At 46.1% G+C, this 24,798-nt stretch overlaps 1 protein-coding gene across 3 annotated transcripts in view; it reads left to right on the top strand.

Moving 5' to 3' along the window:
- The window catches only part of AFAP1 (actin filament associated protein 1), a 135,466-nt gene that overhangs the window by 31,239 nt on the left and 79,429 nt on the right, over positions 1-24,798 (top strand). For all 3 annotated transcript variants that reach the window (XM_074350853.1, XM_074350862.1, XM_074350869.1), the window contains exon 2: positions 24,546-24,674. In XM_074350853.1, coding sequence (XP_074206954.1) covers positions 24,548-24,674 — 127 coding nt within the window. In that variant the 5' untranslated portion in view covers positions 24,546-24,547. The remainder of the gene's footprint in view (positions 1-24,545; positions 24,675-24,798) is intronic.

Genomic DNA, 24,798 nt, shown 5'->3' with positions numbered 1-24,798 from the left:
TTTTTTTTCCCCCGTTATGAGGAGGGAAGAGAAGCGTGTCTTGTTACAGTCAGTCTGTCCTGCTCTTCCTCTGGGATCCTGTTGCTGTTTACGTTTCATGACATTAGCCTCTCCACACGTTGTTGCTAAGGACATTCTTTCTCTCCTTTCTTGGTGTATTTATCACTCTCTAAGGTATTTCCGGTTCGTCTGTCTCACCTCTCCGCGAGGGCTCTCTGAAGGCCGAGATGATCGTCACTGGTGCTCACTGCTCTGTCACTGGTGCCTGAGTGAATGGGGTGGAAATAAACTGTTCTTCTCTTTGCCACATGACGAAAAATGCTTTTGGACACAGCTGCCTGAATGAGGAATGGAGCACTGTCATGGAGCAGCTGGGGTTGGGCAGGTGCTGCTGGGTGGCTGTCATGCCAGGTACACCCCAAGTACCTGGGGGAGGGCAGCGGGCCCGAGTGGAGACACGTGGACAGGCTAGGAGATCAGCTAAGCTTCATAGCTTTTCACGTAGGGGTGTAATGTTGTCCCATCTGTGATGTGAAGAGCAGCTGGAGCCTAGAGTCCCAGGCTCATACATCCCTTGTGCAGGGGGAAAATGAAGCACGGGGCACAGGAAAGCGGTTTGCGCAGGGTCGCCTAGGTAGAGTTGGGACCAGGACCTATGCCTGTCTTCCCAGAGCCTCTTAACTGCTCACCTGCTGCCCTCTTACTGCTAAAGCCATCTTCCTTGACTCTGAGTGTGTAATAACAAAGGAGAAAATGTACTCTGCTGTCATGGGCTCAGAGAAAAAACCCAGCAGCTTAAAACAATGTTCACAAGTCTAGTATCCTGTGGTGGTTTTCCACAATACCTGAAACTTCACAGGGCCTTTCCTTTTCTCATAAATTTTATAAAACAGATAAGACGAAAGAAGGAATTTGGAGAACAGCAAATGTAGAAAAAAGGAAAAAAAAATCGAACCAGAGAATTGCAGTTTCCCTTTTATTCTCAGTCTCGAACTGTAGGCTCCTGTGTAAGGCACAGCCGGATCTGGTTAGCAGCTATCATGCGGCTGGTCATCAGCCACAATTTTAGAACAACAGATGCAGGCCAGCCCTGCCCTCTGATAGCCGTCTTACACATTTTAAATCTGAGTGACAGAAGAAGCAGATGGTGAGGTGGGGTACGTATTTAGATGTTTGGCCATTGATAGCTTTTTATTCCCGTGCGTTGCATTGGGATTTAAGACTGGCTGAGCCCATGGGGAACGGGTGATTATCTGTCCCCTCACCAGCTGGGACCAGAAGGATTGCTCCTGTTGCAGTCAGTGAAGATAGACGGCTGGTGGTGTTGAACTTCTGAAAGTTTATTTGCACCACTCAGAATTCTGAAGCAGAGCTATCAAAAGTCTGCCTTCTCTCTTACAGTTCAAATCTATATGGTGTTTTTTAAAAATGACATAAGCAAACCAAAGTCTTCTGTAGTAGTTAACTGTGTAGATTATTGATGTAAATAAGAGGTGTTCTCCACTGCAAAGTCCCTGGGGCTTTGTTTATGCAAAGATATGAAACTTAGAACATAAATTGGATTCTCTAAACGATTATCCGGGCACCTCACTGCGCGCCAGAGAGGTACGCTTATTAAAGACATCTCCTATCTCGTCTGAATTCAGGTTCTAGAAAAACAGCAACTGAACTAGTTCAGCCCCCTTCTCAAACCTTCATGAAATCCAGAGGAGCTTGCCGGGAGGTGCTTCCCTGCCTCTCCGTTCCTCCTCTGATCTCTCCCGAGGTGGACAGCACCGGCCACAGGTGTTCGGAGGCTGGGCAGGAGCATAGGGTGGGGAGGGGTGTTGTCCCAGTGCCCGCCGTCCATGCGGAGGTCAGTCTTGGGGCTGCTGCACCCTGCACATCGTATAGCCTGGAAAGTATGTCGTTCTGCAGAGCGAGAGATGAAGATGGTAGTAATCGAGCTCTGTTCACCAGGATGCACCAGGTGTGTCAATCATGGGTGGAAAGCCATGGAAAAGTCTGGTACCCAAGTCTGATGTCAGAAGGAAGTCAGGGGCTTGATGCGAGCTGGTCCTGGAGTGAGAAAGTTGTCGCATCACAGGAATTCTAGCTTTGTTAAGTGAGTCCTCTTCCATCTCCGTCCTAGGCAGACAGACAGATGGCCACACCTTACATCTTATTTATGAATTCGCCTTGTAATCATGCTTAAAGTTACATGGGTATGTTCTTTGTATTGTAGGCCTCAAACTGCATTTAACAGAAATTTACTCCTGTTATAGAGAAAATACTTTTATGTACCAAATGGGAGATTAGGACTACAGTCGAGGCCAGCAGGTGGAGTTGGGAAGTAACAGAGGCTACCGAGTCTGAAGCTCTTTTTCCCGCGAGTGCAGAAACAGGACCAGAGAAATGAACGTGCCTGTGTCCCTGACGCTCGTTCACTTTAGGGTTGGAACCGAGCAGCATCTTGACCCGTTTCTCTAAACTGTGAGTTGTGCTTCCTCTGATTCCACTCCACACCGATTCCGCCGTTCATTCCTGTGTTTTGGTGAATGACTCCATCCTCACCGTGTGGTGGTGTGCCGGAGTTGAAGTGTGGCAATGCCGATACACTTAGGAGGCTTGTACAGTTTTATTTCTTTTTTTCTCCAGGACTGTTTCTTGAACTTTATTTAATTTATTTTTTTATTTTAATGGAAGTATGGTCAGTAACGGCGTGTCACTTTCTGGTGTGCAGCACAGTGTCCCAGTCATGCAGATACATATGTGTATTTGTTTTCATATTTTTCATTAAAGGGTATTACAAGATATTGAGTATAGTTCCCTGTGCTATACGGAATAAATTTTTTAAATCTTTTTTTATATATAGTGACAAACATTTGCAAATCTCAAACTCCCAAATTTATCCCTTCCTACCCACTTCCCCTGGTAACCATAAGATTGTTTACTGTGTCTTCAAGTCTGTCTGTTTTGTAGATGAGTTCATTAGTGTCTTTTTTTCCTTTTTTTAGATTCCACGTATGAGTGGTATCATATGGTATTTTTCTTTCTGTTTCTGGCTTACTTCACTTAGAATGACAGTCTCTAGTTTCACCCATGTTGCTGCAAGTGGCATTATTTTATTACTTTTTATGGCTGAGCAGTATTTCATTGTATAAATATACCACAGCTTCTTTATCCAGGCCTCTGTCAATGGACATTTAGGTTGCTTCCATGTCTTGGTTATTGTAAATAGTGCTGCTAGAGGCTTGTACAGTTTTAAAAGCTGGGCTTACAGTTTCTTGTTGGTCACAAGACACCTGTTCAGAAGCAGATTCTGTGCAGTATGTTTACATTTATTTCTTTCTAAAGGCTACTTTGGTTAGACCGTACTTAGAGTAAGTGGGCGGGGGTGGGGCAGGGCGCAGCTCACGGGCAGAGATGGGAGTCATCGTTTCCTGTGAGGTGGCCTGCTGCGCCGACCTCATGATCATACTCCAGCTTATTCAGTTTGTATTGGTTTCTTATTATCTGCCCGTCTCTGTCCGCATCCGGGGCTCCTTACTTATTTATTTTAAAGCAGACAGTTTCAGGCGGCGGCAAAGGATGGCGACTTAGCACACAGATACCGCGAAGGACAGTTTGCTGAGTGAACTTGAACAGAGGTGTTAGCTCAGGAGTGTTACTGCTGTTCCTCTTCCTCTTCCTCGGGCAGGTGGGAAGCGTTTGGGTTTGCAGCCGTGTTCTTTCACACTTTCTCCTGGCAACGTTCCAGATTTTTGGAGACTCCAGTGATAATTGTCATCTTCAAGAATGTCATTCTTGCAGGTTCTAAGAAGTCAGGATTAACTCAGCGTTCAGCCAGGTTTTGGCTGGTTGCTGGGGGGATGCTGAATCTGAGGTCCAAGTGCCCAGGCCATGAAGTGTCTGGGGAGAAAGAAATAGAAAGCAAGATGTCAAAGAACGGGAACAATATGAAGATAGAAGTAGCTGGTCTCGTTAAGCCGGACTGACCCTCTGCGCCCAGAGTGGCTGCAGAGCCGCCTGGTGTCTCAGCTCGCTTCACTTGGAGTGAAGCCTGCAGCCTCTGCGTTGTCCCCCCAGGGCTGAACGGCTGGTGTGCAGCTCGCAGCGGCGGATGCAGCGCGCTTACTCTGCCGTCCTGGTTTCCATAAGTCGCCATCAGTTTTCTCTGATGTTTTGTTCCCGTAATTCTGAATCGTACCTCCTATCACCGGCCCCACGTGTGGCGCCTCATCTCCCTCAGCATTCCTCGGGAAGGCTCGATGAAGTCCAGTTTCCCCACAGAAGGCAACTGGAAATATGAGTTTGGAGTTGAGGGCGAGGTATAGACTGAAGCAAGACCTTTCGGGATGGTCACTGGAGTTAAAATCACAGGCTTGGAGGCAATCACCTAGGAAATGAGTGTGCCTTTAGGGGAAGAGAAAAGCCCAGAGTTGGAACCTGGGTCACTTCAACATTCAGAGATTGGAAAGACGAGAGGAAACCAGAAAGAGGTGTCCTGAAACCAAGCTGGAAAAACTGTTTGCAGAAGAGCCGGTGATGGGGACACTGTTGGAGGCTGCTGGGTGGACGGGGTGAGGGCCAGGGAGTGAGGGTAGGGCTTGTAGCAGATGCCACTCTGTAGGAGCTGTATCCGGGGAGGGTGGGGACAGAGGAATAGTGGACCAGACAGAGCTTGGAAAGTGATCTAGACTTCTCTTTGCAGGTAGTTGGTTTGATAAATAAGGTTTCTTTGAGATGGTTAGACATGATGGTATGAAGTATGATTGTCTTGTAACCTCTGGACCCTCATCCTGGGGAGCAGGTAAACATCCTTTAACCAGAAAACTAAATGTGTATAAAAAAATCTCTTTTAATTGTGGGTTATATGCGTTTTGGGCTTTACAAAGAAAATTACTCTGTAGAAATGGGGCTTTTTGGCTTAATTCTAAAAAGAAATATTTTTCAGGAGGATACGCACTTTCATATCTAAATGGTAAGGTGAGAGTATGTTTGGTGGTGGTGGTGGTGGTGGTGGTTTTTACTTTATTGAAGCAAAGATTATTGGGCTGGTAGTTGCCAAAACTGCTAATATGTTTGAGAGCCAGCTGTTGTTAATGACATGTAGTCTGTTACAGGTTAGTTTGATGTCCTTCGGTGAGTTATTAACCTTCCTGAGAGTTTTCTCATCTATGAAATGACAATATCTGTCCCACAGATTATATTGTTATTAACATTTTTTAAATGACTTTTTTGGAAGAGCCGTTGTTGTTTGGTTTATTGGTGGTTCGTGAAACACACGGGGTTTCTCCGGGGAGGAATAGCTGCAGTTTTTGGAGAACTTACTATGTGCTGTGAATGCTCTGGATCAGGCAAGTTACATATTATCTTTATTTAAGTCTTATAACTACTCTTTAAGGTGGAGACTATCCTTAAAAAATTTTTTTTTTTTACATATAATAATTATACTCATGGTGGTGGTGGTAGTGGTAATAGTCAAAACTTGTCTAGGACCTTTTCTGTGCTGAGTTCTTCAAGTAAAGACATTTTAAGAAAAATCAAAAACTGATAACAAGGCTCTGCTCATCCTCATTTTATGGAGAGAGGGGTAACGATGTCCCTGCGTCCTCAAGGAGGCATCTAGGAAGTGGTGGAGTGGAATTTCAGCTCAGTCTCTTCAACACTGTGCTCACTCCCAGTGTAGAGACCATCCTGTCGTCACATTTCAGTGGGTCCCAGATCGTGCGGGTCTGAGCCCTGCAGCTCCAAACCCTGAAAGCTGCTGTCAGGCCAGCCGCCTCTTTAATTGGCTTCCATCAACACACTGACATATGTCGCCCAGACCCTGATGCCCACGCTCTCCCCATCCACACAGCTCGGTGCTGGGCCCCATCTGCCAGGGGAGTAGGCAGAGGACAGACGGCCCTCCAGCCCGCTGTCCCTGGGGGGCCTGCCAGCCCTCCTTCCCCTTGCAGCCGAGCCTCATGCTGTGCCTGCTGTCAGGAGCCCTGGAGGCTCATCCTCTTCTGCTGTCAGAAGGGACCTGAGGGGATTGGAGCCTGGGGCTCAGTATCTCATGATGACGAATGGCAGGGACCAGAGTAACTCAGAAGCCCTGCTGCAGGTTTCTCTGTTCGTGGCCTATCTCATACGGGGTCACTGAAGGAAAGGATGATGGACTGGACTCACATGAGGAGTGGAAGCGTTTGTGGAGGCTAGTGGATTCAAACACTGATCGGGTGGGCGGATATAGCTCTGTGGGAGAGCGCATGCTTAGCACACATGAGGTCCTGGATTCAATCCCCAGCACTTCCATTAAGTAAATAAAAAACCTAATTTCCTCCCTCCCCCCAATTTTTTTTAAATTAAAAATTAAAAATTAAAAAAAAAAAAAAAACACAAGTCATACTCATTCGTCTCCCTGTGATGCAGAGTCGGCGTTACCAGCAGGAGAACGACGGCGCTGGGTCAGTGGCTCGGGCCTCTGGTTTCTGACTGCCGACCTGTTGCCTGGCTCCTACCAGGCTTGCCTGAAAATACAATTCTTATCTGTCCCCGAGTTTACGCTGCTCTGAATTGCTTCTGCAATGTTGAAATTGTCTCCAGTGTCTGGGATTTCTGGGTTTCCTTTTTGGAGTTTATTTCCCTGAATACTCTGATCAGAGGTGAAAAAAGCTTTTCAATAAAAGGTCACATTGTAAGTATTTTAGGCTTCAGGTGGCTGTGCGGTCACTGTACAGGGCTCTCCTGGCCTGAAAGAAGCCTTAGACGGTATGTAAATGAATGGGCGTGGCTGTGTCCCAATAAAACTGTACTTAGAAAAACAGGCTTCAGGCCAGGTCTGGCAGTCCCCTCCCAACCCCCCGACTTGGGTGAGGGTATGGATAAACTTATGCACAGACTGAACCCTGGTATCAGGTCATTTTGGCTCTGGTTGAACCTGACGTTTTGGAGAATATCAGCCAGATGCAGTGCAGGCACGTCTTTGGGGATGCTTATTCCTTATCCAGCTGTCTCCTCCTGCCTCCTGTGCTGGTGGTTTGAAGTCGGGTCCTGTTGGAGGCCCCTGGTGCTCACTGAGTTGTCGGCGGGAAGGTGAGTGGTGGCAGCAGCAGCGTCTTCATTGTCTCCTTAAGGAGCCTGTCTCTCCCCCACTTCTACATGGGACACGCCCTTTCCTTGGTCCATCAGACTCAGTGTGGGTTAGGGCCTGGCTTCTCAAAGGGGGACCTGTGGACTGGGAGCATCGTAGAAAGGCAGACTCCTAGACCTGCTGACTCAGAATCTGCATTTTAACAAGACCACCCACTGAGTCATAGCCCGTGAAATTTTGAGAAGCACTGGTGTACAGTGCTCCAGTCTGGAGGTCAGAGGAAGCTGTAAAAAGACCCTTTTATCTTCAGCTTGTTAATATTGAGAGTGTAATCAGCTGTAGACGTGCCGGCAGTTTTATGTCTTCTCAGCCATCTTATGAGTCATCATTGAACGTTATTTTCCCGACTGAAGAGGGATGTGATGGCCCACTAACGGAGTGGCATAAATGTTGTAGACGGGTTGGGAGAATGAGGCAGTGACCTGGCACATCCCTCCATCTCTCTGCCTCAGTGTCCCCTGTGTGATGCAAGATAGTTAGACAGGTGGTGTGTAAAGTCTCATTGGTTGCAAGTGATCTGTTTTATTTCACAGGCCGCCGCCTCCTGCCCCCGACATCTCAAGGAGGGTATTTCCATTCCCATCTCCCATGTGACCTCCTCCTCCCATTCCACTTTTGATGGACGGTCTGCAATTTCAGCCCAGCTGGCTAAGATGAATTGTAACAGTCGAGCTTCAGGACTGTCGAGACGCCATTTCTGTTTGGTGTTATGACATGGTTTTGGGGAGCTGTAGGTGGCTGGGGTTTGCTCGCTGGGAAGGTCTCAAGTCTTCGAGGTACAGTTGTCAGCATCCAGGAAGCCTCTGCCTCCATTTTACCCGCCAGCTCCAAGGGTATCATTTCAGATGACTTCATTAGGTTGGGCTTTTTAATCCAAGTAAAATAGTGGCTGGAGAGATGCATATAATCTAGTTGGCAGTGTGAACTGATGGCGTTTAATAGGAAATATCTGTTGTCTCAGTTACTGGAAACGTGATACCTTACAGCTGGCAGCGCCTCCCGGGATCCGGCCCGCCCCCGCCCCCGTCCCCGGGAGCGCAGAGGTCTGTGAGCAGCCTTTTCACTCTGGAGTCTCTCACTGCTTCCTCCTCCGCAAAGCCTGCCGCCCCCGTCGTCACTCTGGGCATCTGCAGACTGGGCAGCTGGTGGCCACAGTGCAGGCTGGCAGGGTGATCTTTCATTCCACGTTGAAAAGCTTCATTGTCTTTTTAAGTGATGCTTCTCCATTTAGAGGTGGTGCCAGGGCCCCTTTGGGGCCCAAATGCTTGAGCTAATACCATCCCAAAGGGCTTTAGAGGCAGGGGGCCAGGCACTGTGAACTCACAGAAGGTGCACAGTCTGAGCAGCCGGACACGCGCGTGCCATCAGCTGGACTTGGGCCTGAAAGTCCCTGCTCCTCCTTGAGTGTCAGGGTCTACGCCTGCAAACCCCGAGCAGCAGGCAGGATACGTCCTGAGGCATCGCCCTCCTGTGGAAGCCTTTGTCGCGTGGAGAGAACGGAGTCAGCGGGAGGGCAGGGGTCTGAGCAAAGAGGGTGCGCTTCAGCCCCTCCCTGTGTCTGTGTAAATTTCTCCACGGGAGGGACGCAGGATGGGAGACTCTGGGGGCGGGGCCTGGGAAGCAGTTCCTTCCCTTTGTTTGCACCTTGCCTGGTCGTCCCTGCCTTGGCCAGGTCTTGGGGGCCCCAGGGGCGGCTCGTGGCCTGTCTCCATGCTTGGTGGAGAGGGACTGTGAACTCAGGTAGCCAGACATCTCCCCTTGACCCAGCTCACCAGAGGGGCTTCAGCAGGGTCTTGTTGCCTCTGGAAGGAGGCAGACCTGATTGGGTTGACGTTTGGTCTTCCCTCCCAGCCACGTGGGCTGTGAGCCTCCCTGGACTTTGTCTACCTCACCAATACCATGAGCACAAAGCCGGTTGTTCTAATGAGACTATGTTTATAAATTCAGTCTTCCTTTTCTCTCCCTTTTGTTTGTTTTTGCTTCTTCCTCTGCTGTGAAGAAAAACTCATTCATGAATAAAAATACAATACAGCTTTATGGTAATGAAGAGAAGTCAGTTCATTAGAGCCTTCTGGGTCTGCCTGAGGTTGGGAGCCCTGCTTTCCTCCTCGCGAAAGCAGAAGTGGCCCTCCCTGTGCTGGGCCAGGCCAGCGCCAGCGCTCTTGCTCCCGGTTTACTGCTCTTGGCGGAGAGAATCTTTTCTGAAAATTCCATTTACCTCGATTTTCTTAAGATTCTACCTGTCAAGCATTAACAAATAAAATGTGCTGAGTGTTTTCTGTTGACTTTACTTCGCTTGACTAGTTAGGGTCTTTTCTCTGACTCTTAATTCTCTACCTCTAACGTGCCTGTCTTCAGCCCAGAGTCCCAGTCCATGAAGACAGAGGAGCAGGTCCCTCGCCGCCCAGACAAGGCAACCACTCGTCTGCTTTCTGTTACTGCAGATTAGTTCGGCTGGTTCTAGAATTTCATAAAAATGGGATCTTCTAAGTATGCCTTTTTGTGTGTTTAGCTTCTTTCACTTAGATTTTTGTTTTTGAGGTTCATCTAAGTTATGCATTGGGTAGTTTGTTTCTTTTTATTGCCAAGAAATATACCATTGTATATTCATAGTTTGTTACCCGTGTGTTTGTTACTGGTTGCTCAGGTTGTGTGCAGTTTTTGGTTATTATGAGTAAAGCTGCTAGTGGTTTTGTGAGGACACATGCGATACTTTCTCTTGGGTCGATGCCTAAGAGGGGGGTTGCTGGGTCACACGGTAAATGTTGTCTAACTTTATGAGAAGCTGCCACGCTCTTCTCTGAAGTGGTTGTACCGCGTGGACTCCCACCAGGAGAGCGTGAGTGTTCTGTTGCTGGACAGCTTGCCAGGGCCTGGTATTAGTAGCCTCGTAAGTTCTGGTCATTCTGGGGGGTGTATAGGCGTAGCTCATCATTTAACGTTGCGTCAGCTTGATGATTAGTGGTATTACCACCTTCTGATGTGCTTATTGGCCACTTGTGTCTCCTTTGTGGGTGAAATGTGCGTAGCTCCCTCGCCTGGTTCTGTTTGGTTGTCTGTATTCTCAGTGTTCCGTGTGCCTACGGGTGTAAGGGCTGTCGGACACGTGCATTACAAATATTTTCTTCCCATTTGCTTAACAATTTCTTTCAAACAGTCCAGTTGATTAATTTTTCTTTTATGTTAGTGCTTTTGGTGTCCTAAGAAATCTTGGCCTATTCCACAGTCATTAATAATTTCTCCTATGTTTTCTGCTAGACATTTTATAGTTTTACTTTTTATATCTAGGTCTCTGGTGCACTGGAGTAAATTTTTGGTTGTGGTTTTGGTTCAAGGGGTGAGTCCGGTCTTCCCCACGTCGAAGTCCTCTCGTTCAGCGCCGGCTGCTCCGGCTGTAAAGGTCCTGTGGAACTGGCGGCTCCGTCCACAGTTGGCCGTCTGTGTGGGGTTATTCCAGGACTTTGTCTCACCCATTGTCCTGGCGCCAGCGCCGCACTGGGTGGGTCATCGTGGGTGGTTCTGAGCCTCAGAAACTAGGTGATTTGGGCCCTCCAACATTGTTCTTTTTTCTCCTCAGCATCTGGACATTCTTATTTGTTTCATCTTCATATATTTTATGATCAGCCTGTCAATGCAGTTTTGCCAAAAAAAAAAAAAAAAGTACTGCTGTCATCTTGACTGGGACTGTGTTGAATCTATAAGATGACTTTTGGGGGAGAACCTCACAATCGATAACTATGGTATTTAGATCTTCACTAAATTTTGTCTGCAATCATAGTTGTCAGTTTATAGGCCTTTCACGTATTTTGTTAAATTTATCCTTAAGTATTTCATATATTTTGATGTTATTATAAATAGTACTGGCTTTTTTTCTTTCTTTCACTTTTCAGTTGTCCCGTGCTAGTTAAGGAGTTTACTGTTTTGTAGAGAAATTGACAAATAAGTAGACAGACGAGGGGCACCGCTCTCCAATGAGTTGCTTTGGGAACACCCTGCAGAGGAGGTGGCATTGGTTACACCTGGGGAGATCTTGGCTGGCAGAGAAGATGCGTGCTGGGGCAAGCGTGTTTCATAAACTGCACACTAAGGTCAGGCAGGAACACGAGGAATGTTCTGAAAACAAGTAGTAGCTGGACGAGGCCATGCTGAAACACGAGAGGGGAGTGAGGCAGGTGATGAGCTTGTAAGGACGTTGGGGCCAGGCTGACAACAGGTCTGCTGCTGAACAAGGTTGAAACTATTCAGTGGGTGCTTGGGAGCCCTTGTGTGTTTATAAGCCGTTCTTTTTTTGTTTTTTAATTTTGGTAAAATATATATAATATAAAATTTACCATTTTAACCATTTTGAAGTATACAGTTCAGTGGCATTAAATACATTCATATTGTTATGCAACCATCACCCCCATCAGTCTCTGGGACTTTTGCATCTTCCTAAACTGAAACTGTCCCCATTAAACAACAAGCCCCTCTCCCCTCCCCCAGCCCCAGGCACCCACCATTCTACTTTCTGTCTCTAGGAGTCTGACCGCTCTGGGGACCTCACAGAAGTGGAATCCTACAGCATTTGTCCCTTTGTGTCTGGCGTATTTAACCTAGCATGATGTCCGCAAGGTCCACCCATGTCGTAGCAGGTGTCAGAACTTCCTTCCTTTTTAAGGCTGAATCTTATTTCATTGTGTGGATGGGTCTCATTTCATTTATTCCTTCATCTATCCATGGACACTTGTGTTATTTCCACCTTTTGGCTCTTGTGAATACAGAACTGTTCTTAAAAGCAGAAGACCTCAGAGATGAAGTAGGGATTTGGAGCTAGAAGCTTTGACATAAAATTGTTGGTGAATACTTTTCTCATAGTATCCATTGCAATTTCTGGCTGTTTTTATTTATTTGCATACTATTTGTCTAATGTGAATGTAAGATCATATCTGTTTTGGTTGTATACCCCACAGTTAGGTCCTCAGGTATTTTTGCAAGTTTTTTTAGTACATATTTAAGATATTTTACAATAAATAGAGCAGAAATTTGCATTTTTCTTTCCCATCCTCCTATTGCTGCATGCCTCCTGTTGTCGTGACTGAGTCAATGCCTCTTCCTGCTCCAGCCTCTCAGGACACCAGTTCATCCTTAGTGCTGTTGCCAGACAGATCATCTTTTCAGAAACGGAGCCCCATCAATGCCACTGCTTCTGAAAGCCTGTGACTCTGTCTGCCGTAGAATAATAGTTCTGTGAGTCCCAGTGTCTATCCAGCTCTAGATCGTGAAGCGCTGGGTGTCAGAGACGGGCCTTTGAAGATACTGAGTATAGTGTCTTAAATGTGGTCACATTTAACAACTTATTACTGAATTAAATTGAACTGGTTGGTGTAAGTGGAATAAAGTATATGCTCTTAATATCATATTTAAAATTATTACTCATCTACAAAACAAAAACAGACTCACAGACATAGTAAACAGTCTTATGATTACTGGGGGTAAAGTGGGTGGGGAGGAATAAATTGAGGGTTCGAGATTTTCGAATATTAACTACTATATATAAAAATTGATAAACAACAAGTTTCTACTGTATAGTATAGGGAACTATATTTAATATCTTATAGTAACCTATAATGAAAAAGAATATGAAAACAAATATATGTATGCCTGAAACATTATGCTGTACACCAGAAATGGACACATTGTGACTGACTATACTTCAATTAAAAAAAAATTTATTGCTAGCGACTAGCTTGGTTTGTGTCAGGTTTCCTTATACCAGCCTCAGAAGCAGGAAGTCTGGGTCCTGTGCTGTTTTGTCAGGTTGCACATATTATTGTGACTAATAAAAAACACGTCCAGATCTAGACTTCGTCTCTCGCTTCCTAGAGAACAATAGCAGGGTACTTCTATTAAGGCTCACCTTATCCATCCGTGTGTTAATCTGACCTTTAAGAACCACGATAATTTCCAGAAAGAATGTGTTCTGTGGATTTTTATACCGGTTCCTTTGGGGACTTCTTGCTGGCTCTGTGTAAGGACTCAGAATATTTATATACGCACAAATACAGACTTTCCTTCGGGATATTGATACGTCTTTTAAAGATTCAGAGTCCATGCCGAAACCAAGGCGTGATTGTTGTAAGTTCCGTTCAGACCCCAGGATAAGTAGAGACCTTGTTTACTCTGTCTTTTCAAATTCAAATTAAACTAGCACTGATTGACTTCCCTGAATCAGAGGCTTTTTGTCACAGCGGTTTCTGGAATCTCTGTCTTCTGGGCACAGAACTGTTAGGATCCTCACGTTAGAGGTGAGGGCAGGGGAAATCAAAGAAGTCCAGTGGTCGGGACTCAGAGTCATCATCGGGTGATTCAAATAACAGTCATCTGGAGTTTTAAGGAGTTTTAGACGTAGTCTAGCTGAGGGAAACTTTCCAAGCAGGCAGCATCTAAAGCTCTGCTGGTTTTTCTGAGATTTCTCAGACCAGCCTTTAGGCAGCCCGCGCAGGCTATCTGCAGAGGCCTGGGGAAGTATCTGGGAGCGTCTTAACTGTAACCCTATAAGGGAAAATATGCAAGTGCTGTGCCTGAGTACTGGCCCCTTTGCTTCGGTGCCACACGGGTTCTGTCTCCCCTAAGCCACTTGTGAATGGGGTCCCCGCAGTCTCAGCAGAGAAGGGTGCTGATCAGGTGACGATCCAGCTGTTTGAGAAAATGGACTGGTCAGAACCACTCTCTTGGCACTTTTGACGCGCATGTTCTAAGAATATCACAGGAGACACGGTTACTAACTGTGAGAGGACAGACCGTGGTATTTTTCTCTGCAACTTTCTCTTCAAAACAAAGCTCAGGAATTTTGTCTGCTACGGACATCTAGAAACAAACAAGTGAATTGATCTATCTTGTGTTTCCATGTCAGGCATGTGCTCAGCATTCTAGGGACAGAGAGAAGTCAAAGGTGGTCCCTTACTTGAGACTACCTGCCGACTTGTGGAGGGAGAGACACTCACCCATGATTACAGCGTGATGCGAGAACTGCGATGCGGGTGGGCTGGGGTCTCGAAGGGTAAATAGGTAAGAGGTGTGCAGGGAGGGGTGCGTGTTAGGGGCGAGACAGGGCTGCTCAGGGCTGATGTCTGCAGGAAACTGAGTCACTCAGAAGAGCTGCAGGCGGGGAGTGGGAAGAGGTGGGTCTGGAAGAAGCAGGGCTAGTTAAGAGTCTGATACAAGGTCAGGAAAGTCATTGAAAAGAAGACTGCAGGGGACAAGGGCAATGTTCTCAGGAGCCTCAGGTGTAGCCCAGTGGTCCTCAGTGAGGGGATGAGACGGCGTTTCGGGAAGCCACCTCTCCAGGGTCCTGCCTGTGTTTGAGGAGGGGGCCCCCACCTCTGGAGACAGTCAGTGTGAAGAGCGGCTGCTTGGTGGGCTAGGACTTCTCAGTTGCCCCCCCAGGAGTTTATGGGGCGCACTGTCCATATGAGTTCTGTGCAGGGCCGCTGAGGAGATGAAGTCTGTAGTTCATCCTTATCCTACGAGCTCCTTCTTTTATTTTCACATCGTCTCATCGGTTAGTCTTTTCTTTTACATCTGATTTTGCGTCATGGTTAGAAAATCTTTTCCCATACCAAGGGTATAAAGGAATTTGCCTACTATTTTTTCTAGGATTTGAAAGGTTTCGTTTCTTCACATTTAGATTCTCAAGTATCTTTGTAGTTTTTTCTGGTGTATGATGTAAGTATTTAATTTTATCTCCTCCCTACCCCAAATGGCTACCCAGTAGTCCTGACCGCAATTATTAAGAGGTCCATCTTTTCCCATTGATTTGAGACTCTGTCTGTATCATAGGCTATATTTCTACATTTATTTGGGTCTACTTCTGGACTTTCTCTTCTGTCCTCTTATCTGACTGGGAGTTTATGTGTCATTATTAGACCATTTAAGTGATGGAACCTTTACATTACTTTGTTGCCCTTACATATCCCTTATTTTTCCCTATGAACCTTAGAATCAGTTTGTCTAGTTTGAGACACAAAATAAAATTTGTTGTATATTTATTGCGCTTGCATTGGGCTTGCATTAAACATGCCTGTTAACTTGGAGAGAGCTGACATTTTTCTGACATTAAGTTGTTCTGTCCAAAGGCAAGGAGCATTTTCTGTTTGTTCAAGTTTACCTCTTTGTCTTTCATGAGTGTCTTAAAATGTTTCTTATGTAAGTTTTACACATTTCTTTCTAAATTATTTTAAACATTTTACTTTTTAAATTGCTTTTTTAAATGGAATTTTCTCTTCCATTGTATCTTCCAACTGTTTATTGTTTGGTATAAAAACCAAATGCAAAAGCAGTAGTTTTTGTATATCCTACATAATTAAATTTTTATGGTAGTTTAGTCATTGATCTCTTGGGTTTTCTAGGTATTTTTTCATATCGCTGCAAATAGAGATTATTTTCTTTTCTACTCTTAAGTTTCTAATCGCCATGGCTGACGCTGCCAATGCAGCGTTCATAGTGGTAGAGAAAATGGGCTTCCTTGACTTGTTTGTGACCTTTCTGGGAAGGCCTAAAGTGTTTCGTCATTAAGATGCTGTTTTTGTTTTATGTTAATGCCTTTGTTTGGGCTGCTGTAACCAAATACCACAAACAGGGTGGCTTATAAACGACAGAAATGTGTTTCTCATAATTTTAGAGGTTGGATGGCCAAGGTCAGGTTCTGCTGAAGGTCCTTTCTGGGTTGCAGATGGTTGACTTTTCAGTATATCCTCACACGGTAGAGGGAGCGAGCACACTTTCTTGGGCCTCTTTTGTAAGGGCACAAATCCTATTCATGGGGCTCCACCTTCATGTCCTGATCACCTCCCAAAGGCCCCACCTCCTAACACCATCATGTTGGGGGTTAGGTTTCAACAGAATTGGCAGAGGGGACACAAGCATTCAGCCTGTAACAGTGCATGTATTTCATCAAACTAAAGAAGTGTGCATCAATTCCCATTTTATTGCCCTAAAAATGTTGGGAATGGGTACTGAGTTTTCTGGAAGGCTTTTTCATCATTTGTGGGGAGAATCATATGATCTTCACATTAGATCTATTAGTATGGTGAATTAGTAGATTTTCTTATGTTTTGAGTCATCCTTGCCTTCCTGGGATGAGCTTCATGTGGTCATGTGTGTATTAACAACTTGTGTTGGTTTCTGTTTGCTAGTATTTTATTTAGAATTTTTGCATTGATACTTGTAAGTAAGATTGGCCTTTGGTTTTCTTTTTGTGCTGTCTCTGTCAGGTTTAGGCATCATTTTAATACCTACTTGTAAAAAAGAAAGAATTGGAAAATTGCGTATCTGTTTCTGTTCTCTGGAGTAATTTATGGAGTAGCCTTGATGTTTAAAATTTGGCACAATTCCCCTGTAAAACCATCTGGGTCTGGTGCTTTTTTGGTGAGGATAATTTTTGTTAACTTTCTTTGCTTTCTCTATGAAATTGGCCTGCGTAAGCTTTCTATAACTGTTTGGTAAATTGTATTCTTTTCTGTGAAATTATCTATTTTACCTAGTTTCAAGTGTATTTGCATAGAGTTGTACAGAATAGTCTTTCATGACTTTTCTTGAGTTGGGAGTAGGTATTTAAGGACTTCATAGTTTTAGAAGATAAGAAGTCTGTGGGTTGTGTCCACTTGCCGTTTTTACGGATCCTAAGCCTTAAAGTGAAGTTCTAAGAAGACGAGCATGTGCTAAAGTAATGGTAATAGCTGCTGTCTGCAAAACGCTTGCCACTGTGTGTATCAGCTCATTGCATCCTCACTACAATACTGACGTACACAATAATCATCTCATTTTAAGGAGGACAGAATTTGGGAGAGCTACCCGCTTTTCCAAGCTCACACAACTGGGAAGACTGGCTGCATTTGGGGTGCGAGGTGGAGGGGTGAGGAGAGTCAGGGAGGTGATCCCGGTTGGGGTGCCTGGCAGGGAAGGCAGCCTGGCTGAGGTGGACAGGAGCTGCCAAGGGACTGCAAGTGAGAAGGCCAGGTGGAGGCTGGCAAGTTGGGGGTCAGCTGGAGCTGGGTGGTCTGTGGGGAGCCCTGGGGAGTGGGTGGGGGGATAGAGACTAGGTAGTGGAATTAGTCAGGTGGAGTTTCTGGGAGCTTCTGCACGAGGTTAGAAGTTTGAAGGCAAGAGCTGTTTGGGAAGCATCTTGGTTAAACATATGAAATAAACAGACCGCCAGCAGCCATCCTGGCTCTGTGAAGTCACTTGGCTGTAACTGAGAATGCAAACAGCACTCGGTGTTTTACACATGACCAAAGCCTGGGGACTGAGGAGAACACGCAGGGGCCACACATGTGCACATGGAGTGACATGAATACATGACCTTGTCCCTGCCTTTTCCAAAATTGAGGCAGGACATCTCAGGGTAATTACCTGTATTTCCTTAGAGCCAATTATAGTAGGATTTTTTCTTGCTGTTTGTCGGATGTGTTCACGCAGAGTGGTTTAGCATCCTGAGAAACCGCAGGAGGGCCTAGGGATTCTGTCCTCGCTCCAGAGGAGCTGCGTCAGGTCAGCAGTTCCCTGCATAACAGGCATGCCACCCAGTGGCAGGTCGCTGGCTCCTGATTCCGGCTCTTGTACCAGACGCCGCGCGACAGCAGGTCCCTTGCTCTCGGGGCCTCAGTCCCCTCCCGCAGGAAATAAAGGCACTCGGGGACTCGGGGTCCCTTTTAACTTTCACATTCTGTGACTGAGGCGTTACAGTGAGCACGATTCCTGTGAAGTGGCTTCTTGGTCCCAGAAATCACCACCCATTTTTTTAATGTCAAAATAAGTCAACTGGCTGGCACACCTGCATAGGGATTTACCTGAAGTGGCAGAGGGTTGGCCACATAAGACTGTGTGTTCTCTTGAGTTCTCTGTCTGCAGCCCCATCTACTCTGTACTCACTTCTTCCCCCTTTATTTGGATCCAGGGAAGACAGCCCTCGGCAGGTCGGCGAGAGCAGAGCCGCCGACCAGGAAGCCTCTTGCGAGGCCGAGGGAGCCGCGCCTCTCAGTGCGTGGCGTGTGTCCAGCAGTGCCTCCGGTGCTTTCCTTGTTGCTTTGGGAATTGCAGCTTCTGTGGCCAGATCTGTGTGTGGTGTGGGCATTTGGGAAAACATATTTTTTTCTGAAAGTTAGCGATTTATTTCCGTGTCCTGCTCCCAGTCTGTGTTCAGTGACTTTGCTGCTCTGTCTGGAGCAGGCGAACAGACGTCAGGTCGGGGCGCTGAGCAGAGGAGGAAGCCTTGGTTCGGGTGTGTCCCTGCGCAGCTGGCTGACGTGCACGGCCCCTTTGCATTTCTGAATCTCAAAGATAATGTGCTTGTGGGGATCAAGTGAGATAATACACTCAAAAATATTTCGTATGTCCGAATATAACTACTTGTTATTCTGAATGCAAATCCCTTTGGCCTGTGTTCGTAGTGTACCAATGGGAGAGGTGCGATAGACCATGCCCTCGGGTAGGTCTCTGATTCTCCGCGCCTCCGTTTCCCCATCTGTAAGTTGAGAGAGTTGGGTGAGTTATCTACAGCTGTTTTCCAGTTGTGAGATGCTGTTTTTTATGCAGGACTGTCAGTAGGGATGTGAAGCACCATTTGAGCAGTGGCCTTGAAGGATATAGTTGTGTGGACAGCCTGTCCGTGTCATGGGAAGTAGGTGATCTGAACATAGATGGTGAGGAATTAACATCCTCTTCCTCCATGAGCAGAATTTAAAGGCAGTGTGATGGTGCAAGAGGCAGAGACGTTGAAATCGAGCAGACCTGGTTACGGTTCCCACTCTGGTTATTTTTAAGTATGTGGCCTTAGGCAAGGACGTAACCTTTCGTAGTCTCACTTTCTCCATCTGTCAAATGGTGAAAATAGTGCCTGTCTCGAGGGTTACTGGGAAGGTCAGTCATGATGTGCGTGCGGCACTCCCGTATTGCCTGGCACGTGGTGCGCACTTGGGGTGGCTGGACTCCAGGAAACAGCTGTGAGGAGCTGCAGCGGCTACAATGCTTTGCCGGGAAAGTAGAAAAGCCTGTGTGGTGACGGCGGCCTTGGCTGGCGGCGGGGAGGAATAGAGATGGGTGGGCAGGTCTTACTCGGCCCTGGAGAAGCAGCCCCTCCGGCCGGAAGGAGAGAGCGTGGGTCAGGCAGTGGAAGAGTTGGATACTGGGCAGGTGGTCCTGGGGAGCACACGGAGAAGGCCGTTCAGGATACATCCAGGGAAACGCTGAATGCCTGGCCTCTGATCGCTTGCCCGACCTACAGAGAGCCGGCTCACAGGTGGTAAGGAAGCGCGATGGCTCCGGAGGGCTCCCCAGACCTTCTGGAAGCCCTGCAGACTTGAGTTGTATGATGCTACACTCTGCTTAGGTGTAGGTGTTTCCTAAGAGCTTCGTTTATATGCAAATCCCTAGGGCTCTGGTGGGTGACCACCCTTAGATCTTAAGAGAAAAGCTATGTTCATAGTAAGAGTGTTAATCTGAAAATTGATTGCAAGAACTTCTCCTTCCTTCCTTGCTTTGGCATCCAGGGGGACCCTTTGGACGTCCTGTCTGGGAGCTGTGGGAGGTGGTCCCCTTTCCCTCAACGTGCTTTTGCTGAGTCCATGGTTAGTGTTGAATACTGTGGGGCACCAGAAGGAACCCAGCAATGTCCACAAAGCTGTCCCTCACACCAGGATTGGCAGTCCAATGGGGGAGCTGGACAGCTCAGCACACGGTCATAATGCTCTCGGAGGCACGATGTAGGCTCTGGAGAAACTTCCTGTTCATCTTCCTCATTTTTTCTGGGACCAGTGTTCTTAGTTTTATTTGACCATTCTATTGCCCATAAAAAAAATTGGCCACAGCCACTCACCAGGCCAGGCTTATCTCAGAAAATAATCCATGGAGTAATTATCATAAAATGGTCAAAGCAGGGCCTTTGGACTCAGATCTGTGTTCAGATTCTTTGTTATGTTCTAGCGGGATGGCTGTGAGCAACTGATTAACTGGAGAGACTTAGCCACTTGCTCACTTAGTAACCGTAGGCAACCTCTCTGAGCCTCAGTTTCTTCACCTGTAAAATGGGCACAAGACCAGCTTCTACCTCATAGGGTTGTTGGGAACACACATGAAGTCATACGTGTAAAGGGACTGGAACAGTGCCTGATGCTTCTGACTGCTGTGTAAGGATTTGCTTAAAGAAAAGCAAACAAACTGGCCCTGGCTTCTTATTCCCCCATACATGGGGACGACTGTGTCTACGCAGCATTATTTTGAGGATTAGATAGTGTCATGTGTAGATGCCTAGACAACGCCTTTTATGTAACAGGTTCTCTAGGCGCTAGAAGCTGTCAGAGACCAGCAGAGCCTTGTGCCTGCCCTTAACCAGCTGACTAGCTATTTTGAGAAAAAGACAAAAGCAAAAAGAAACCTTAAGGTCACTAAGCCCCCAGTTATCAGTACAGCTGGTATGAGATGAATGAATTCAGTAATTTCAGACTTTAGTAGGGAGGAGCCTGTTGGGGATATTGACTTAGGGAAGGCTGGGAGAGAGGGGATGTGAGTCTAGGCATGAGTTTGAAGGGACTGTTAAGGTAAAATGTGGTTTGTTTAGTCTGTGCAAATTCTGGAAAGGGGGGACCTGTCTAGCAATGACAACTCTCTAATTTGAGGATGTTTTGCAGTCTGAGGTGCAAAGAGCTTCGCTTTGAGAATCTATCTTTTGGTTGCAGTTTCAGGCGAAAACCACACTGTAGCTTAATAAACAATGAAATGAAAACTTATTAGAAGGATGCAGGTATCTTGTGGAACTCAAGTGCGGCCCGGTTTCACAGGCAACTGAAAAAAGTCCAAGAAGGTCTCAGGAGTCTGCTCAGTGCCCTGTCTGTCTGATGCTTCCCCGCTCCCCTCTGGGTGTATCTCTGTGTGCGCCGGGTGTTCACTTTATTCTTTCTTTCTCCATTAGTGACTTTCACCCACTGGCACACACGTGCCTAAACATGGTGGCTCCGTAGCTCCTGAGTTCACGTGTCTTCTGGTCAAGAGCTCTCAACTGACTGAGCATTCCTGGTTCCAGGCAGTGTATACAGGAGAGAGAATCTGATTGACCAGCTTGGGTTAAGGTGGTCCAATTAATTATGACGTGGGAGCGGGGGGTGGCCTGCAGGGCCTGGTTGTGCACATACGGCTGCCAAGAGTCCACCTAATGGTTAAGGGGGCTGCTTTCTGAGCTGGGGGTACAGGCCAGGCAGGGACCCGGCCTGGAGGGACCTACACAAAACCTCAGCGGGAACTCTGTAAGGGAAGCTCGGGCTTAGGATGAGTTGGGACAGATGGCAGTCTTTGGTTCTCTTCAGATATTTTGATGCTGTAGGTGGAACCCAGGTGGAATCCTGCAGGATAATATAATTTGGCTACAAGAGAAGCATTTAATAATAGAGTATACGAATCAGGAGGGAGGATGGGTACTGTGAGTTTAACATAGACCCGTAAACATCTTAAACATTTTTGCTTATAGCTTTTAGCAGCCCTTTTTGGGACATGGTTGATACTGTTTTTATGGTGGTGAAAGATACGTAGCATAAATTTTACTGTTTTAAACCCTTCTGTGTACACAATTCAGTGTCATTAAGTCCATTCACATTGTACTGCAACCATCACCACCACCTCACCTCCAGAACTTTTATCTTCCCCACTGTAACTCAGTCCCCGTCAAACACTAACTCCCTGTCCACTCAACCCCAGCACCTGCCATCTACCATCCTCCTTTCTCTATGAGTTTGACACCTCTAGGGACCTCGTATAAGTGGAATCATACAGGATTTGGCCTTTTGTGATTAGCTTACTTCACTCGGCATCATGTCCTCAAGGTTCCTCTGTGTCATAGCAGGTGTCAGAGCTTCCTTCCTTTTTCAGACTGAATAAGATACCACTGTGTGGATGGACTACATTTCATTTATCCATTCATCCATCAATGCTCATTGAGTTGTTTCTAGTATCATGAATAATGCTGGCCACCCATCATCTTCAAAGTATAGATGAGATTATTTTCTATTTAGAATCATCAAGAAATTGTTTTCCTAATGAAAAAGATCTTTTTTTTTTTCAGCTTAAAACAACAAATTTATTATCTCACTGTTACGTAAGTCAGAAGTCTAAGTTGGCTCTGCTGGTTTCTCTGCTCTGGATTTTATTTTACTTTATTTTATTTAACATTTTTTAATTGAGTTATAGTCATTTTACAATGTTGTGTCAAACTAATGAAAAAGATCTTAAAGGCTAACTTAGCAAAGCCTCTTCATTTCAGAGAGGGAAGCTTCGGAAGTTACCCAGTTAGGAAAAGGGAGCATCCTACGCCATGTTGCCTCTGAACTCATTTGCCATTTCTCTGCCCACTAGTCTAGAATTATGAGAGCTTTGGTAATTAAAGGAGGGTGGCTTCAGAATCTTTCTCTGGAGGGTCTTGTAGCCTTGTAGAAAATTAGGCTGAGGAGTTTCATAGACCAGTGCTTCTTGAACTTTTTTCCTTAGAACTTTTTGGTCTCAAAATATATATTGAGGACCCCAAAGTGCTTTTATAATGTAGTTATATCTGTAGATATTTATTATATTAGAATTTAAAACTTTAAAAAGATTTTTAAAGAGATTTATTAATATATTTATGAAATGTAACTGCATTTACCAAAACGAGATGATCCGTGAAAGAGTAGCATTGTTTTATATTTATACGAGGCTCTTCAGTATCAGGCTTAACGGAAGCGAGCTGGGGTCTCACGTCCATTTCTGCCTGCAGATTGTTGTGAAACATTGTTTTAGTGGAAGCGCACACAGTCTGGCCTGACACACACACGTGCGCGGAAGAGGAGAGCATTTTAGTGCCTTTTCAGGTATTGTGAATATCCTTTGATACTACACCAAAACTCAATAAGCAGTAGTTTGTTCAAGGCGAGTTGTAATGTGGGCTCTGAAGCTGGGTCAGAGACCACTTCATTCTGTGCTACGTTAGGATGTTTCAGCTTATTTTGCGCATTAGACCACTCTTCACCCGCGTGTGATTTTATGATGTCTTGGTTCCCCGAGCTGTGCAGGTCTCCAGATGCTGACACACGGCGGCACGCAGCAGCAGGAGATCTTCTTTCTCACTTTTTCTCACTTGCAGGAGTCTCTGTTGAGAAGCCACCAGGCTCCTTGTGGTGGATACACGTGTTCAAAATTCTTACTTTCACTTGCAAGTTCAAATTTTATCATTGGCAACAAATGCTGTCATTCTTTACCTTGACGGGATAAGCTTACTTTGTTCTTCAGAAAATGTCGGTCACAGACTCCGGTCTGAGTGACTGTAGCTCGCCTATCATCTCTTCTTCGTGCTGCGTGAAGAAGGGGGCCTAGCGCGACTCGCCGCCCAGACAGCAGCACGCGCTTCTCCGCCGGCCGGGGAGGCGCCTCACGCGCGCCCGTCCCCACGCTGCGGTCAGGGCGGCGGGCCACCAGGGCTGAGATCTGACACAGCAGTGATTTGTGCTGCTCCATCAAAGACACTCGAGTGAAAGTAGCATTTAAAACTTTATTCATTTTTTTTTAACTGCTAGTATATAAGTGAAGAATACAGTGGCCACTAGTGTAGTTTGGTGTCACTGCTTTGATGGGTGCTAAGATGCCAGCAGTTTAATCACCCTTTCATTTGCACTACTAGTGCAAGAAAAGGTGAATAACATCATAGTGTCATGAGACGAGTTTGACCTCGTGGACGCTCTGAAAGGGTTTTGGCATCACTCAGAGGTTTATACCATGTGTAAAAATTGTTGACACCAGCTACATAGTCCAGTCTCGTGGCTGTCAGAGGGAAGGGCTGCCGTAATCCCAGAAAGAAAAGACATGTTGGACTCCAGGACCAGAACTTAGGTCACAGTCCTCCCTGACACCCACCCCGCATCTTTGTTGTAACTGGATAAACATGCTCACAGTTTTCCTGGGGAGGGAGCCAGCCCTGCAAAAGCAGAGAGTTGAGTGTTGAATTTCCGAAATCACATCCTAGTGGTTATTTGAAAACTCTTTGGCATTTTAAACTCCCACCTCCTTCTTGACATTGAAATTTAATATCATGCAGTTGACACCAGACAATGACATCAGGCCCTCAGGTCTTGGCTCCGTTTGTCGGCAGCCTGGCTCTGGAGCGCCTCCCAGCTGGGTATCCTCACCTCAAAGCAAAAGCGAGGGAAAGAGTGGCATGTTTATCTAGGAGATGGTGCATGAATCTTTTAGATGACCTGGTTTCAACTATCTTGTTTTTCATGTTGGAAAACAGTATTCAAACATAAGCTAAAAGAGAAATGCTTTGCATACAATTTAGCATTCATATTTTGACATTTGCAAATTGGGGTCAACCAACCTCATCAGTTAGAGAGCAGTGGAAACACTCACGCATCTTTCTTCTCTCCTTTGTTTCCAGCAATGGAAGAGTTAATAGTTGAACTTCGTCTCTTTCTTGAACTCCTGGACCACGAATATCTAACATCAACTGTCCGGGAGAAGAAGGCAGTTATCACAGACATCCTGCTGAGGATACAGTCATCCAAAGGTGCGGCTCCTTCAGGCTTCTCCCTTCTCTTCTTCTGGTCTCTTGTTGCCTCTACGCCACCTTTGATTCTACCGTCTTTCTGAAAAGTACTCATGAATGAGCTTCTTCATTCATCCAGTTGTCG

This window comes from Camelus bactrianus, chromosome 2 (assembly GCF_048773025.1).
Source record: "Camelus bactrianus isolate YW-2024 breed Bactrian camel chromosome 2, ASM4877302v1, whole genome shotgun sequence".
NCBI lineage: Eukaryota > Metazoa > Chordata > Mammalia > Artiodactyla > Camelidae > Camelus > Camelus bactrianus.
This window is presented reverse-complemented; position numbering and strand designations above follow the sequence as displayed.